Below are 13082 nucleotides of genomic sequence, written 5' to 3' on the forward strand. Positions count from 1 at the left end.
AAGAGAATACAAAATTTTCAACTGTTATAGAAAAGCAAGTTTGTATATTTTTAAAATGGACTGTGGGTATCAAACTGCTTTGCTATTTATATTTAGCTGGATACATTTTAAAGAATAGTGTTACAGTTTTATTTTAAAATGTCAACATTTATGACATACTGAAATAACATTGTTTATAATTCTGTAAACTTATAATGAAAAATTGTAGGTGCCAACTTAAAAAATGTAGAAAGGAGAAAAAAAAATCTGTGAGCAGATACCTGATTTTTCAACTTTTTAAAAGGAGCATTCCAGCAAAAAGTGCGCAGACCACTGACCTGCAGGTTGGGAAGGCTGCCTCACCTGGCCTCAGGTGGCTTCACGGGAACCATTCTCCAGTGTACTTCCTAGAAATCTCAGGCTCACACTGTCTGTCTCCCCTCCGCTTGGTGAGCCCCAGGGGCGAGGGCAAGGGGTGATGAGATAACCCCCAGAGCTCCTCTTCGGGCTTCCCACGCCTAGAGCACGCGCCCCTTTCCTTTCCTTAGCTAGAGCCGGCCAGTCCTCAGGTGCCTCCCCATCAGGTGCTCTACCCTGGCACCCGTGCCCTCTCCGTCTCTTGCTGCTCCCTCATTCTCCACAATGGAAATGGTCCTCACTTACCAGACCTCTACTCAGATGTCTCCTCTTCCGGAAACACTCCTCGATTCCCCACTCCTCTTTTCCTTAAGAATGGTTTCTCCTTCCTCTTTTACTATAAAGAGGGTTCAGGAGTTCCAGCTGTGGCATGATGGGTTAAGAATTCACCAGCAGCGTCCAGGAATCAAACCTGTGTCACAGCAGAGACCCAAGCCACTGCAGTGACAATGCCAGACCCTTATCCCCCAGGGGGACTCCAAAAACATTTCACTTTTTAAAAGCAGTTGGCCGTCTGCAGCTGTCTTGAGTCAGGGGAAATGCATGGCTGTAGTAAATGGGAGAGAATAGAAGCTTTTTGGCCTTGCAGAAGGGCTCCAGAAAATCAGCAGCCTGTAAAAATGTTCGCTCCTCATTTCCCTGATTGCCAAAGGCGTACAGTCTGGGAGCTGGGGGCAGTGAACATCAGGAGGAGGAGGAGAGTACTTGTGTTTTTATTCTCATTTTTAATTGATCTTAAAATTCTTGCCTGGCCCTTTGCCTTCTGCACAGTCCAGAGTCATGAATCCTTGATATGTGACTCAAAAGAGAAGCACAGGACAATGTATTCCCTTTCTCACCACCAATTTCCTGCCTGTGTTTCTATTCTGGGACCAATGTACAGACCATTCCAGTTCAGAGACAGAGCAAGCACTGCTCTCTTTCGTGCCCGGTGTGTACAGCCTGGCTCCTCGGTGAGTAGGAGGGGGCCACGTGTGATCTGTAGCTTTTGATGCTTCCTACGGGGTGACTTTTGCAACTAATTGTATCCATCTGTTTTTAAAAGGTGAAAAAACTCCTGAACTTAGGTGTCGATTTATATATTAATTACGCTGATCTCAGTTGCAGCAGTGTGGTCTTAATAGCTGATTGCTGCAATACCCAAATCTGTGATATCAGAATGTGATGTGCATATTTTAATTTGAGAAATAGTTTAACATTTTTAGATATTCATTTAGATGTGGTTATGCAGGTTAAACATAACGTATGATCACTGCTTCTTTCATTGCTTCCAATTAAACCTTGCTTGTTAGTTTAACCTCTAGGTAATCCCATCAAACAATTGATGTCAAGGAAACACTGCCCACAGTAGCTTCGGATGAGTGGCCATTAATTTTAATTGCCTTGATATTAAAGATTAAGAAGTATTGGGACTAGCTGGATAGAAACGATCCAATGTCAAGCAAATCCACTTGCTAAAGCTTCCCCAGGCTGCTGGTGATATTAAAATTTTACTGTGAGAATTAAATAAACCTTTATTAGTGATGACTGTTGTTTGATTGGTCCAGGGGTATGCATAAACAGAGGATTCTTACATATCTGGAGATGAGACCTTCGATGGTACCAAGATTCCTCAATTATGAAACTGTTAATAAAGCTGTAATCTGATTTTCCAGGCTAGGTTTCATTAATGTATTATAGCTTCTCTGATTGTCAAGGTAATATTAACTACCAAGTACAGAATTCAACAGAGAATTGTTTAGAACAAGAGAATTCTAAGATGGGCCTTTGTTGCTAAATTCAGAGTTGGGGAATTTTCATTAATTATGCTTAAGAAATGCCAAATTCCCTCTCAACCAGGACTATCTCCCTTTGCACTATAGATATATTAAGTATGTAACTCTTTCAAAGGCCTGACTGTCTTAATCAGACAAACTAGAGTGGTATTATATATTAAAGGAGGTTTTTGTGAATCAGCTCTCTAGGTCTATCTCCTGAGCTGAGGACGTGCTTATGAAAGGTAACGAGGGGTCTGTGAGAACTTGCTTTAACACCATAAACCAGAGCAAATACCTTTAGGGTCATTTTTCAGTCTTAATTCAGAACTTTTTTTTGGAGTCTTATAATTCTGGTACAGAAATGGATCCTCAAAGTCACTGAGCTGCCTTCTCCTGCCAGAGCATCTGCTTCTATTCTCTTGGAGTCCTGGGCTCCACATCAGCACTATCTCAGCTTCTCTCTCTCCCCTGCCCTCCACAGTGAGTCAGTGGCCAAATTCTGCCTATTTCTCTTCCATGACCTCTGCCCTTCCCACAGCTCCTGTTCTGCCTGGCTCAGGCCCTCATCACCTTCTGTTAGTCTCCTAACTCTTCCTCCCACTACGCCGCCCTGCACAATTATCATGCGCACCTGCCCCAAGCATATGGGGCTCAAGGAACGGAAGGTAGAAAGGCCAACCACAGAGTGGAGTTGGGTCCTTCAGGGCTGTTTGAGAGAGAACCTAAGACTGGGACAGTCGAGATATTGGAACTAAGGAGTAAGACAGGCCATTGGATTTGGAACAGGTGTGATGCCCGTCTAACCACCTCAGTCAACCCCCCAGCCTTTGAGGTTGTGAAAATTGGTACCTGAGAAAAACATGCGAAGGGCTCTGCGTAAATCTCAGTGCAAAGGAGATGTTAAATAGTTCTCTCACCACCACTATTTGAAATAAAGGAAAGGAGGGACCTCACGGGGTAGGGGAACGATGTGGAGCAGCAGCATCTCAGAAGGCCTGATCTGCTGCATGTTTACTTCCTGATGAGTTTTGGCTTGTTTCTGTCTGGACCTGCGCTCATGGTGGCTGCACGGGTCTTCAGCCTTTGTGCTGGCACGTGCGTATGTGCACATATGTGCACACAGTGACTCCCCGGGATAGGGCAGCGTGCGGGCAGTAGCACGCCAACATTGTCTTCCCCGTGTGGCTCCCTTGCCAGGACTCTCTAGCTTTCTCTGGAAGGATGAGTGCCATAGTTTGAAGAATGAGAGTTCTATTTCCAAAGCAATTAAAGACTTGGCAGAGATGGTCAACCAGTGTGCGCCACCCGTGCAAATTGAGTTGGAGGGCTCATAACACTCACTCCTTATTTTTCCTCAGGGTCCCTAAGTAGTTGCTCAGGATGAAACAGTGACTCATCCCACCTGATGCCACAGCAACATGTCCCTTTGACAGATTATTAGGAAATTATTAAAAAGTATTTTTAAACTGTTACTTGATTAAAGGAGAGGTCAGAGCCTTTTATATAGCAAATGGGTACCTATTTATAAATTGCCGTGTGGGTTTTAGCTTCTTTATATAGCTCAGCTCACAGGTGCCTGAACACTCAGTGTAACTATAAGCAGTGAGTCTTGGGCTAAAAGTTTTGCTGTCAGTGAAATGTGATGAATTCTGCCTGTTGCCGAGATCCTCCTTAGAAATATCTTCCATTTGCCCTGGTTGACATCATAAGTAGCTTGCAGAAGAAATAAGTGTATGCCACCTAATGAAATCAGCTGCGGATTCTGTATTTGCATTTGACCTTATTGGAATTGCGTGCGTTTTCAAGTTTTGACCTTCTCACATGTTAACTGGCAGAACTTGAGCAGCCATCTTGGCAGACACACAGTATCTTCTAAGGTAGGAGACAAAGGGGTTTTTCATCCGTTATTAACTGATGTTACTCTTTTCAGCAGACCAAACATGATTCTACTGTACAGCTGCCAAAATTGTTCCAGACCTCAAAAGAATAAGTTATTCTTTTACACGTATTTCTTACTACTTACCTAACTTAACAAACATTTCCTTTAGTTTTTCAGCTCCTTTTGGGGGGGGGGGGGACTAATATACTAATTGGTATAAACCAATTGAATATTTTTTGTGAACAGTGCTGCCAGGCATTTTCTTTTCTTTTCTTTTCTTTTTCTCCCAGCCACTTTAGCGTTACTGTGGCCAATTCCAGGAAGCGGTCTTATTCCAAGAGTGTTGAGAAGTTTGTCAAAAGAGCTAGCGAGCCTCCTCCCTTCTGCATTGTCCCCAGGAGGTGATCACAGGCTAGGGACTGAGTGTCTTCCAAGGCTTCCCCTTGGTGGCCAACAGTTTATTATTGGACATTTGACCTCCCCCCCTCCCCTTAGAAGCTGGCTTCCCTGTACTCACGTCCCTGTGATTCGTAGGTGTCCAACTGGTTTGGCAACAAACGAATCAGGTACAAGAAGAATATCGGCAAGTTTCAGGAAGAAGCCAACCTCTACGCTGCAAAGACAGCTGTGACAGCCGCACACGCAGTGGCCGCAGCCGTGCAGAACAACCAGACCAACTCGCCCACCACGCCAAATTCCGGTGCGTACGGGTGCTCGTCCCCTCCTCGGCTCAGGCAGCCTTATGCCACACAGCCCCGCCCCAAAGGCCAGGAAGCGAGGGCCATACTGAGGACACAGTGGATTTATAAAGGAAGATTTATGTTAAAATGCAGGCCTGTTCTTGGGATGGGTGAACGAGTGGGTGGCCGGAGCCTGTAAACCCACTGTTCATAGTTGAGTGCCACTCGCTACTGGTAGACTCTGGAACTGTTACACTTGGGGGTTTGTAATTCAGCAGTTAGGCAAGGTGCTATCACCAATGATTATTTTAACTTTATGGTTCCATGTATCATTTTAAAATCAATAGTGGTGGTCAAAGAATGAGTGAAATAGCAGAAGCGGGGCATTTCCCTGTCGCCGTGGGGAAGGAAGCTAGAACGTGATGTTGGGACAGCAGCAGCGCTTTCCACCTAACGTAGCCGCAGCCTGTCGTCTGCCATCCTTAGCCTGCCGTCCTTAGCGTTTCTTGAGCCCCTGTGCTGACTTGGCAGGCTCAGCATGTGGTTAGCTGATCCGTACGTGGTTGGCTGCCAGGGGTGTGATACCTAATACATGGGTGCAGTATCTTGGCTCCTCATACAACACAACTTGGCCACATTTTATGTGGTATCTTTGATGGAGTTGGAAACATCTTAAAATCACAGGGAACTCGAGTACCAGTGAAAAATGGACAGCTCGTCCAAGCAGATGGACTTGAGAAGCATTTCAAGGGGCTTTTCTGAGGAGATATTTTAAATATATCTTTAAAAATTCAGAAAGTGAGGAGTTTTTGTTTTCTCTTGCTGTTGTTGTTCCCCCACCCAACCTCCCAAGTTCTTTTTAATGGAACGTGGAAACGCAAGGAAAGCGAGGCAGTGCATGGCTAAGAAAGAGCTTCCAAAAAATGTTTCTTCTCTGGGTAATTGTCCACCATGACAGTTAATGATGATGAAGAGCTCAATTAATGACCAAGTCCTGCAGATAAATGAAAACGGAGGGGGAAGGTTCCAGGCCAGCTGCTGGGTGTTTTTCTGTTTATTTTGATTTTTCTCTTTGTTTCCTATTTGGGCTTCCCCCTCGATAGGACTCTCCTAGATACAAAACGAATCACGGGACCCGACTCCCTGGAGTTACTCTCCATCTTCTTAGATCTGGAAATGCCTTTCCCTTCTGCACCTTTCTCCTTTCCCTGCCTCTAGGTCTTTGAGGATGATGTGTGTAGCTCTCTGTTATTCAGCTACTTAACTCTTTCCTTTCCAGGTTCTTCTGGTTCTTTTAACCTCCCAAATTCTGGGGACATGTTCATGAACATGCAGAGTCTGAATGGGGATTCTTACCAAGGGTCCCAAGTCGGAGCCAATGTGCAGTCACAGGTAGGAGAAATGCCCCACCTGGGGCCTTTCTAGCAGGGTAGGGTTTGGGCTCAAAACTCGTTCCTCTCACCTCGTGGAAGTGGTCTGCACGTCCGTGCAGAACCTGTGCTGGGTGCTTCCAGACGTGACCCGTCTGCCCCACCATTTAATTTACGAGAAGTCAAGTGAACAGTGACTTTCGATGATTCAAACCTGATAAACTTTGTGAATGCATTCGGCTCTGGCTTGAGCTCATGGAGAGGGGTTGGGTGCATATTACTTTTGTAACAGAACTGACCAGAAAAATTATGTGTGCCGGTGTGTGTGTGATGTAAAAATATATTACTCTGTCTCATGTCTGTATTTTTTAAAAGTCAGAATACAAAAACCTGAGTTCCTGAAGTATATTTCAGGTTCAACTCTCTTTCTCATCCTCTTTAATGCAGAACAGTTATTTGTTTTTATGCGTCCAGGGGTGTGAGAGAGATAGCCCGTATTCATATTTGTAAGTCGTTTTCACCCACAGCCCCACACATTTGGTTGGGATAGATGAAAATTTTGCATTGCCATGAAGATGTTTGGCTGGCATGAAAAACAAAGATGTGGGAGTTTAAATATGCAAAGAATTGTTGAAATTCTGCCAGTCACATTTGATTGATAAATTTGTCTTTCATTCAAGATGCTAAACCCTCATGGCACACATAATTCAAATTGTTTCCTTTTGTAAGTGATGATGTTTTAATAGATTTGGGATGATGAATTTTGTTTTGTCTCACTCCTAGGTGGATACCCTCCGTCATGTTATCAATCAGACGGGAGGCTACAGTGATGGCCTTGGAGGAAACTCACTGTACAGTCCACATAATTTAAATGTGAGTACTCTGGGGAACCAGGTTTGAAGAGCTGTAGAAACAGCATCAGGTGAACAGTGACCAATAAATAAGTCATTGGCCATTTGACTTGGCTTCTCCTCGTGTCGGCAGGTGGGGAAGGCGGTGTCTTCACTGGACTTTTCTCTTATGAACCCAAACACTGATGTTACCTTCTTGCCGTCAGAAAATCCTCACAGAGGCCCCGGGGTGGCTGGCGTTCATCACCAGTCGAGACGCATCAGCCCGTTAGGCTGCCATCTCCTACTGGCCGTGCAGTGTTCCAGGGAGATGGTGAAAAACAGGTCATTTATCTTAGACTCGAGCAGCAGGAAAAATTCCCAAACACAGCTCAGGTGAAGGGGAGGAGGGCCCCCAGACAGATCAACAAACTAAGCTAAACAAAGCATCCTGTTCTGAAGAGCCATGTGCTGCAGTGTCTCGGCGGAATGTAAATTGTGCTCAGTATTTGTAATGGCCTCTGAGTTTTTAGTTATGGAGGAGGGAATAGTTTAGGTTTTGTAACCAACTGACCAAAACTTGACTTTTCTCCCCGGCCCTGACACGGATGGAACATAGCAAACGCACAGCGCCTGGAAGGGAGCTGGGGGGATTGGCGGTGGACAGAATCCGGGGCTCCAGACTAGGGAGGAAATGGGCTGCCCGACAGCAGGTAGTGGAGTCAGGAAGAAAAGAGACAAAATTCTCCCTTTTTAGGGCCTTAGCTTGCTGTAAGAGTAAATATTAATGATTTAAAAAGTGATTGAGGATGTTCAATTGTGAAAGGAAAAAGGGACCATTAAATACTCAAATCTTTTACGTTTGAAATGTCAAATCTTTCTTTTTGGGTTTATAAATAACTCATAATAACCCACAACAAACCATATAAAAAGCCTTTTAGTTGCATTTCTCCTTTTTCATTTAAGTGTTTTGAAATGCTTCAGAGAATGTGCGATATCCTTATCAACATGATAAAATATGAAACTGTGATTGCCTGCAGCATTTTACAGACATGAATTCCATCTTCACTGATGAGGCTTGATAAGGCGCTGTTGTATAATACAGTGCATAATCTCAAACCACCAGAGTAAGGATTAATTTATTTTGAAAAAAAGAATGCTTGCTGACAACCTCTCCTCCAGCTGCCACGCTGGGTAAAAATATTGTACATTTGTTGTTTATAAATTTGGATAAAAGAGGAATGATGTTTACTTCAGATGGAATATCTTTAGACTTGTATCTGTGTGAGAGTTTTTCTTTTCCTAAGTGGATTTTCCTACCTGAGGGGTGAGAACAGCTTACCTTGTAGATAGAGGAGGGGACTCCTTAGAGTCCGCACAAACACACACGTGATTGTCACCGCCCAGCCTGCACTGCGGAGGCTTTGAAGATGGACCGCCGTAGCTCTATTTTTTTTCCTAACCTGAATTTGATCCGCCTCGAGCCTGGAAAATCCTTTTCCCTTCAGCTCTGGTCAGCTCCCTGTAATTGTGGGGTCCCTCTCCCTGCTCCCTGGCATTTCTCTGTGGTCCTAGAAGGGGCGAAAAAGTGCTTTATATGGGGGGCTAGGCAGTCAATCCAAAGCCAGGGGCATCCCTAGGAACCCCATGTTGGGACCAGGAAAAATCCCCAGCCCAAGGCTGGGCCAGGAATCTAAACAGAGTTCTTGGCAGCCTCGCAGCGCAGGCCCAGAAAGAAGACATTTTGGATGGACTCGCAGAACAAGTTGCAGCTGGATGTGAGAGAGACAGGGGGACCTTCTGACCCCCACCCACACGGGTGTGGGAGGTCTGGGCCTGTGCCGCGGGCACTGGGTGTCAGCCAGCTCACCCTCGCCGTCTCTCCAGAAAGGCCTGCCCCGTCACTTCCACTCAGTGTTCCCCAACTCACGAGCCCAGCACCTCCCTCTTCTTGACTGACATAAAAATATGTAGCGACAAGCTGTCTGCCACAGCAGAAATCTGATCAGACATTGATTTCAGCAATTGCCTCTATAGGCCGAGACAGAAGGCAAATTTGTTTCTGAGTACTGTTGCTGCTGATGCAGGTCTGAGGCAGGAGGGCCAGCAGCGTGTGGAGAGCGGAGCAACATCCCGATAGGAGCCCCGGTGACAGATAATTGGGATCCAGATTTGAATAGTGCGTGCTCCTCCACAGTTCATGCATTTTCATTCTGCAGGATCCTATTTGGAGGGAAATTCTGGCCTTCATTTTCCAGGGGTTAGAGTAGCTGGCTGTCAAGCGTGTATGGGGGGTGGCGGGGGGGGGGCACCTTCTTCTCTATGGAAACGAGGATTAAGCCAGGCTGAAGTTTATACTTTGTGGAGCCCCGGGTCTTGCCAAAGCAGTGCGTTGAGCTTCTCCACTGCTCCCTTCTTATAAGATTGTTTTTCGAGTCACTTGATTTTTACCAGCAAATCAAAGGCCGAGCTTCATGCCAGCTTGAGACCAGCAGAAGCCCTCCTTCAGCGTGCTGATTTATTGCCAAGTCTTTACTTGGTAGGATGGATTTGTTTTACATGCATTTAATCCCACTTTAACACATGCTTCAAACTCCTGCCAAAGTGGGTTTAGAAAATACATTTTGCTAATGCATCTTTGCTCTCATGTTGTCATCGGGGTATTTTAAATTGGGGAGTAGAATTAATATGTAGCTGTGCACTCGTTGAACTGTGTTTCTCCTTTCAGGCTAATGGAGGCTGGCAGGACGCAACAACTCCATCTTCTGTGACTTCTCCTACAGAAGGCCCAGGAAGTGTGCACTCTGATACCTCTAACTAATCTCCGGCAACACTTTTCCCTGAGCTGACATGCCTTGATAAGTGCATTCAGAGCAATAGGAGGAAAAGGAAAGCGTTTTTGTAGCCCACCATCTACAGCTTTACTGTAAAACCTTGTCTTATTAGAGAACTTGGTAAATCTGTTTTTTAAGGAATCATAATCATTTGTATTTATACTTAAAAACACACAATGTTAAAAAAAGCACTTTATCCAATTAGGCCAAGATTTAACATTGTTGACAGTCCTGTAGCTATTTTATCATAATTTATTATCAATATTTTACATTCATGGTTTCTCACTTGCCAATTACTTGGCCTTAAGGGTAAAAAGTACAATATATGCTAAACCTCAATCGTTAAAGCAGATACAAAGACTCACCTCACCTAAATTGAACTTCTTGCATATTTCCATCGCAGACTTTGATTGTCCTTCTTTCGTATCACTAATGGAGTTGGAATAAAGGAGCTGTTTGGCTAACTGTTAAGGATGGTTGTGTTTAAGAATCTTCCTCGTCACACTTGTGTTGCGATCTCTTAGGTTATAATTAGATCAGAGACCAGTAGCATCTTTTCTCTCTCTGAAAGCACCAGTGCCCTGAGTCTGCTCGGTAATTAAATTATGGATCCAGACTGTTTTGAGAGATGAAGATACTTGCTGCTGATAGAGGTGAACACGAGATCCGTGTCTGGGGTTTTACGGTGTGCGCTGGGTGCTGCACAGACTTGTCAAGGTTTGCTACGTCCTCTGGGCATCGACAAAGGCCCTGCTCTCTGGAGTGTTGTATATAGTGTAGCAAAAGAGTATTTATACATCTCACCAATCAAAACACAGCTTTATTACCTCATGCGAACTCATACGAACCAATAGAATTTCAACATGTTCTGTAGCTTAGAGTGCTCACTTACTACCTCTGAACAATACTCACGCTGTAGTTTGTCTCTTTCTTATCTGATATTTTGCATCTTGTAATTAACTCTTTGTTTCCCTTCATAAGATGTAATGTACATTGTAATCTTTTAAAAGAAAAATCAGGGTTGCATTTGCAACTTTTAAAAAACCGAGAGTGGAAACATTGGGTCTTAAATTAACACAGGATCAGTAAAACTGTTGTAAATACCTGAGAAACATTTTGAATGTTCTTCATCTTGTTACTAATCCATGCAAAGAAAAAAAAAAAAAGCGGCGACTAATTGTGATGCATTCAGATTTCAGTATTCGGTACTGTATATTTCACCCTGTGTAATGGGGCCCCCTTCTCCTTTCTCTCTTTTTGTATTGTATGCGATTCTGAAACTGATTGAGTCATGAAAAAAATTTGTGGCGGTGATTCTAATGTATTAAATGCGTTTCGTGTTCCTTTCTAACTGGATTACACCCTGGATTGAAAAAGTCTTCCTCGTGGTAGTTATATGTAGTTTCAAACATGAATAAACTTTTTGCTTTCATGATTAAATGTTGATGCAGTTTCTTACCCCAGCCTGTGAGCCCCCCCAGAGCAGACCGAGGAGAAAGCCGCCCAGAAGCTGCCCGGGTGTGTAACTGGGTGGCCTGTCGGAGAGGAACTGGGAAATGTGGGTGAGGCGGGCCGTGGCTGACCCCTCTCTGCGGGCTCTCGGCCGGCTCCGGGACGTCGCCGCTTGTCCTCACGACCGCCACCAGGGGAAACATCATCCCCATTTTCACAGATTAGGAAACTGAAGTTCCTGGAAGTTAAGGAAATGCCACAAGCTCAAAGACCTAGGACATTGGGTGTGTTCTTGGGGTTCACACTCTCCTGTCCTGGTGATGCATCTGGCACCTGTTGGGTAATTTTAAAATAATAATTAGTTTTGTCACATTCATTTCTTCACCTTCATAACTTCTGTGAGAGATCAGTTAAGAAACAAGCAAAGTGCATTGTCGCTGCAAGCGGCTCAGGTCACTGCTGTGACGCAGGTTCTATCCCTGGCTCTGGGAATCTCCACATCCTGCAGGCGGCACAGCCAATAAATAAATAAATAAATAAATAAATAAACAAACAAACCAGCAAAAGTCTGAAAAGAATGAGCTTCACGTACTGTTAGAAAACATACACACCTTCTCTTAACATACTTCTGAAAACTCATAAGACCAACTGGAAATCTTTTAACTAGATGATACATTGTTTTGTTCTATTCAGATTATCAGAAAGTCTGTGTATTTACATGTACATCTGTCGCTAATATCTAACTCTTTGTAATAAAAGAAGTCAATAGCAGGTAATTGGCCTGTTTACTATATCTCAAGGAAATTGACTAACAGGAAATCAGATTAATGTTAATCAGTTGCAGCAAATTGGCCTCTGATAAATACAACTGTTTTACTATTTCAGTAGGTAGAGCCAGGCAAACAAGGTCTAGGGCCACCATTCCCATTCATCTTGAGGCCGTTATACCGGGAGAGTAACCATAGAGATTGCTCCAAAGCTGTCCTCCTTCACACAGGCTCAGCCTGCCTGCAGGAATCTCTCCCGTGGTTAAGTAGTTACTTGCGTGATTCAATCAGCTTACAGTCAGCCTTTCTTATCTTTGTGCATAAAACAATCTCCATGCTATGTGCGTTTGCAGAAATATCTTGTGGAAACCAGACACACATGCACACACAAATAGATCTTTAAAGTCCAAAAACACTTCTAAAAACAATCTTGGGTCTCATCTCAGACCGGCCTTTTGAGAGAAGCCTGTACCAGCCTTTGTTGGAGAGTCACACAACGACTGGCAATGCTTGCAGGGAAAGGTGTGCGTCTGAGGCTTTATTCTGGGGAGACCTCAATAAAAATAACAATTCTGTACCTTGAAGCTAATTTAGGAGGCCCTTGAACACAACTCCCTCTCTGCTCTTCAGCACCTCTTGCAGGGGGCGGGGGCAGAAGCACCCTCATGTCAAGGAAACTGGGGCATGGCTCCAGCCACAAGACTCTTATTGTCCCCCTCCGGACTGGGTGAAATGTATTGATTTGATAGATTTTCACCAGGTACCTTTTTGGAGGCAAGCAGTGCTTTAGGATCTAGACCCAGAGCTGAATGAAATCAGTCCCCAGCCATCAAGAGGCCAAGATCCTGTGCCTCCTCCATGTTCAGAAAGCAAACACTTAATGAGGGTACTGAGAGCCTGGTAGGTTTCTGAACCCCGAGACTGGGGAAGTGAGGGCCCCACATCCTGTTCACAAGGTCAAAGAAGAGAACAGCAGGAAACCACCTGAAACACCCAGTTGGAGGCTAAGGGGCCTGTCCTCGCATCCAGTTAGCTGCACAAGGGCACGTGTGTGCGTCCATGGCAGTACATGTACTTTTGCTACTGAACCAAACTTGGGTCTTCTCACCTCTGTGCA

General features: G+C 44.5%; 1 protein-coding gene across 3 annotated transcripts in view; it reads left to right on the forward strand.

Annotated features, from left to right (window-relative positions):
* Window positions 1–11186, forward strand: part of PBX3 (PBX homeobox 3) — a 226332-nt gene extending 215146 nt beyond the window's left edge. For 2 of the 3 annotated variants that reach the window (XM_047768416.1, XM_047768415.1), the window contains exons 6-9: window positions 4567–4732; window positions 5992–6104; window positions 6866–6955; window positions 9641–11186. In XM_047768416.1, coding sequence (XP_047624372.1) covers window positions 4567–4732; window positions 5992–6104; window positions 6866–6955; window positions 9641–9733 — 462 coding nt within the window. In that variant the 3' untranslated portion in view covers window positions 9734–11186. The remainder of the gene's footprint in view (window positions 1–4566; window positions 4733–5991; window positions 6105–6865; window positions 6956–9640) is intronic. The other variant, XM_047768417.1, reaches the window with a different exon arrangement.
* The last annotated feature ends 1896 nt before the right edge of the window (window positions 11187–13082 follow it).

Source organism: Phacochoerus africanus, chromosome 2 (assembly GCF_016906955.1).
Source record: "Phacochoerus africanus isolate WHEZ1 chromosome 2, ROS_Pafr_v1, whole genome shotgun sequence".
NCBI classification, from domain to species: Eukaryota; Metazoa; Chordata; class Mammalia; order Artiodactyla; family Suidae; genus Phacochoerus; species Phacochoerus africanus.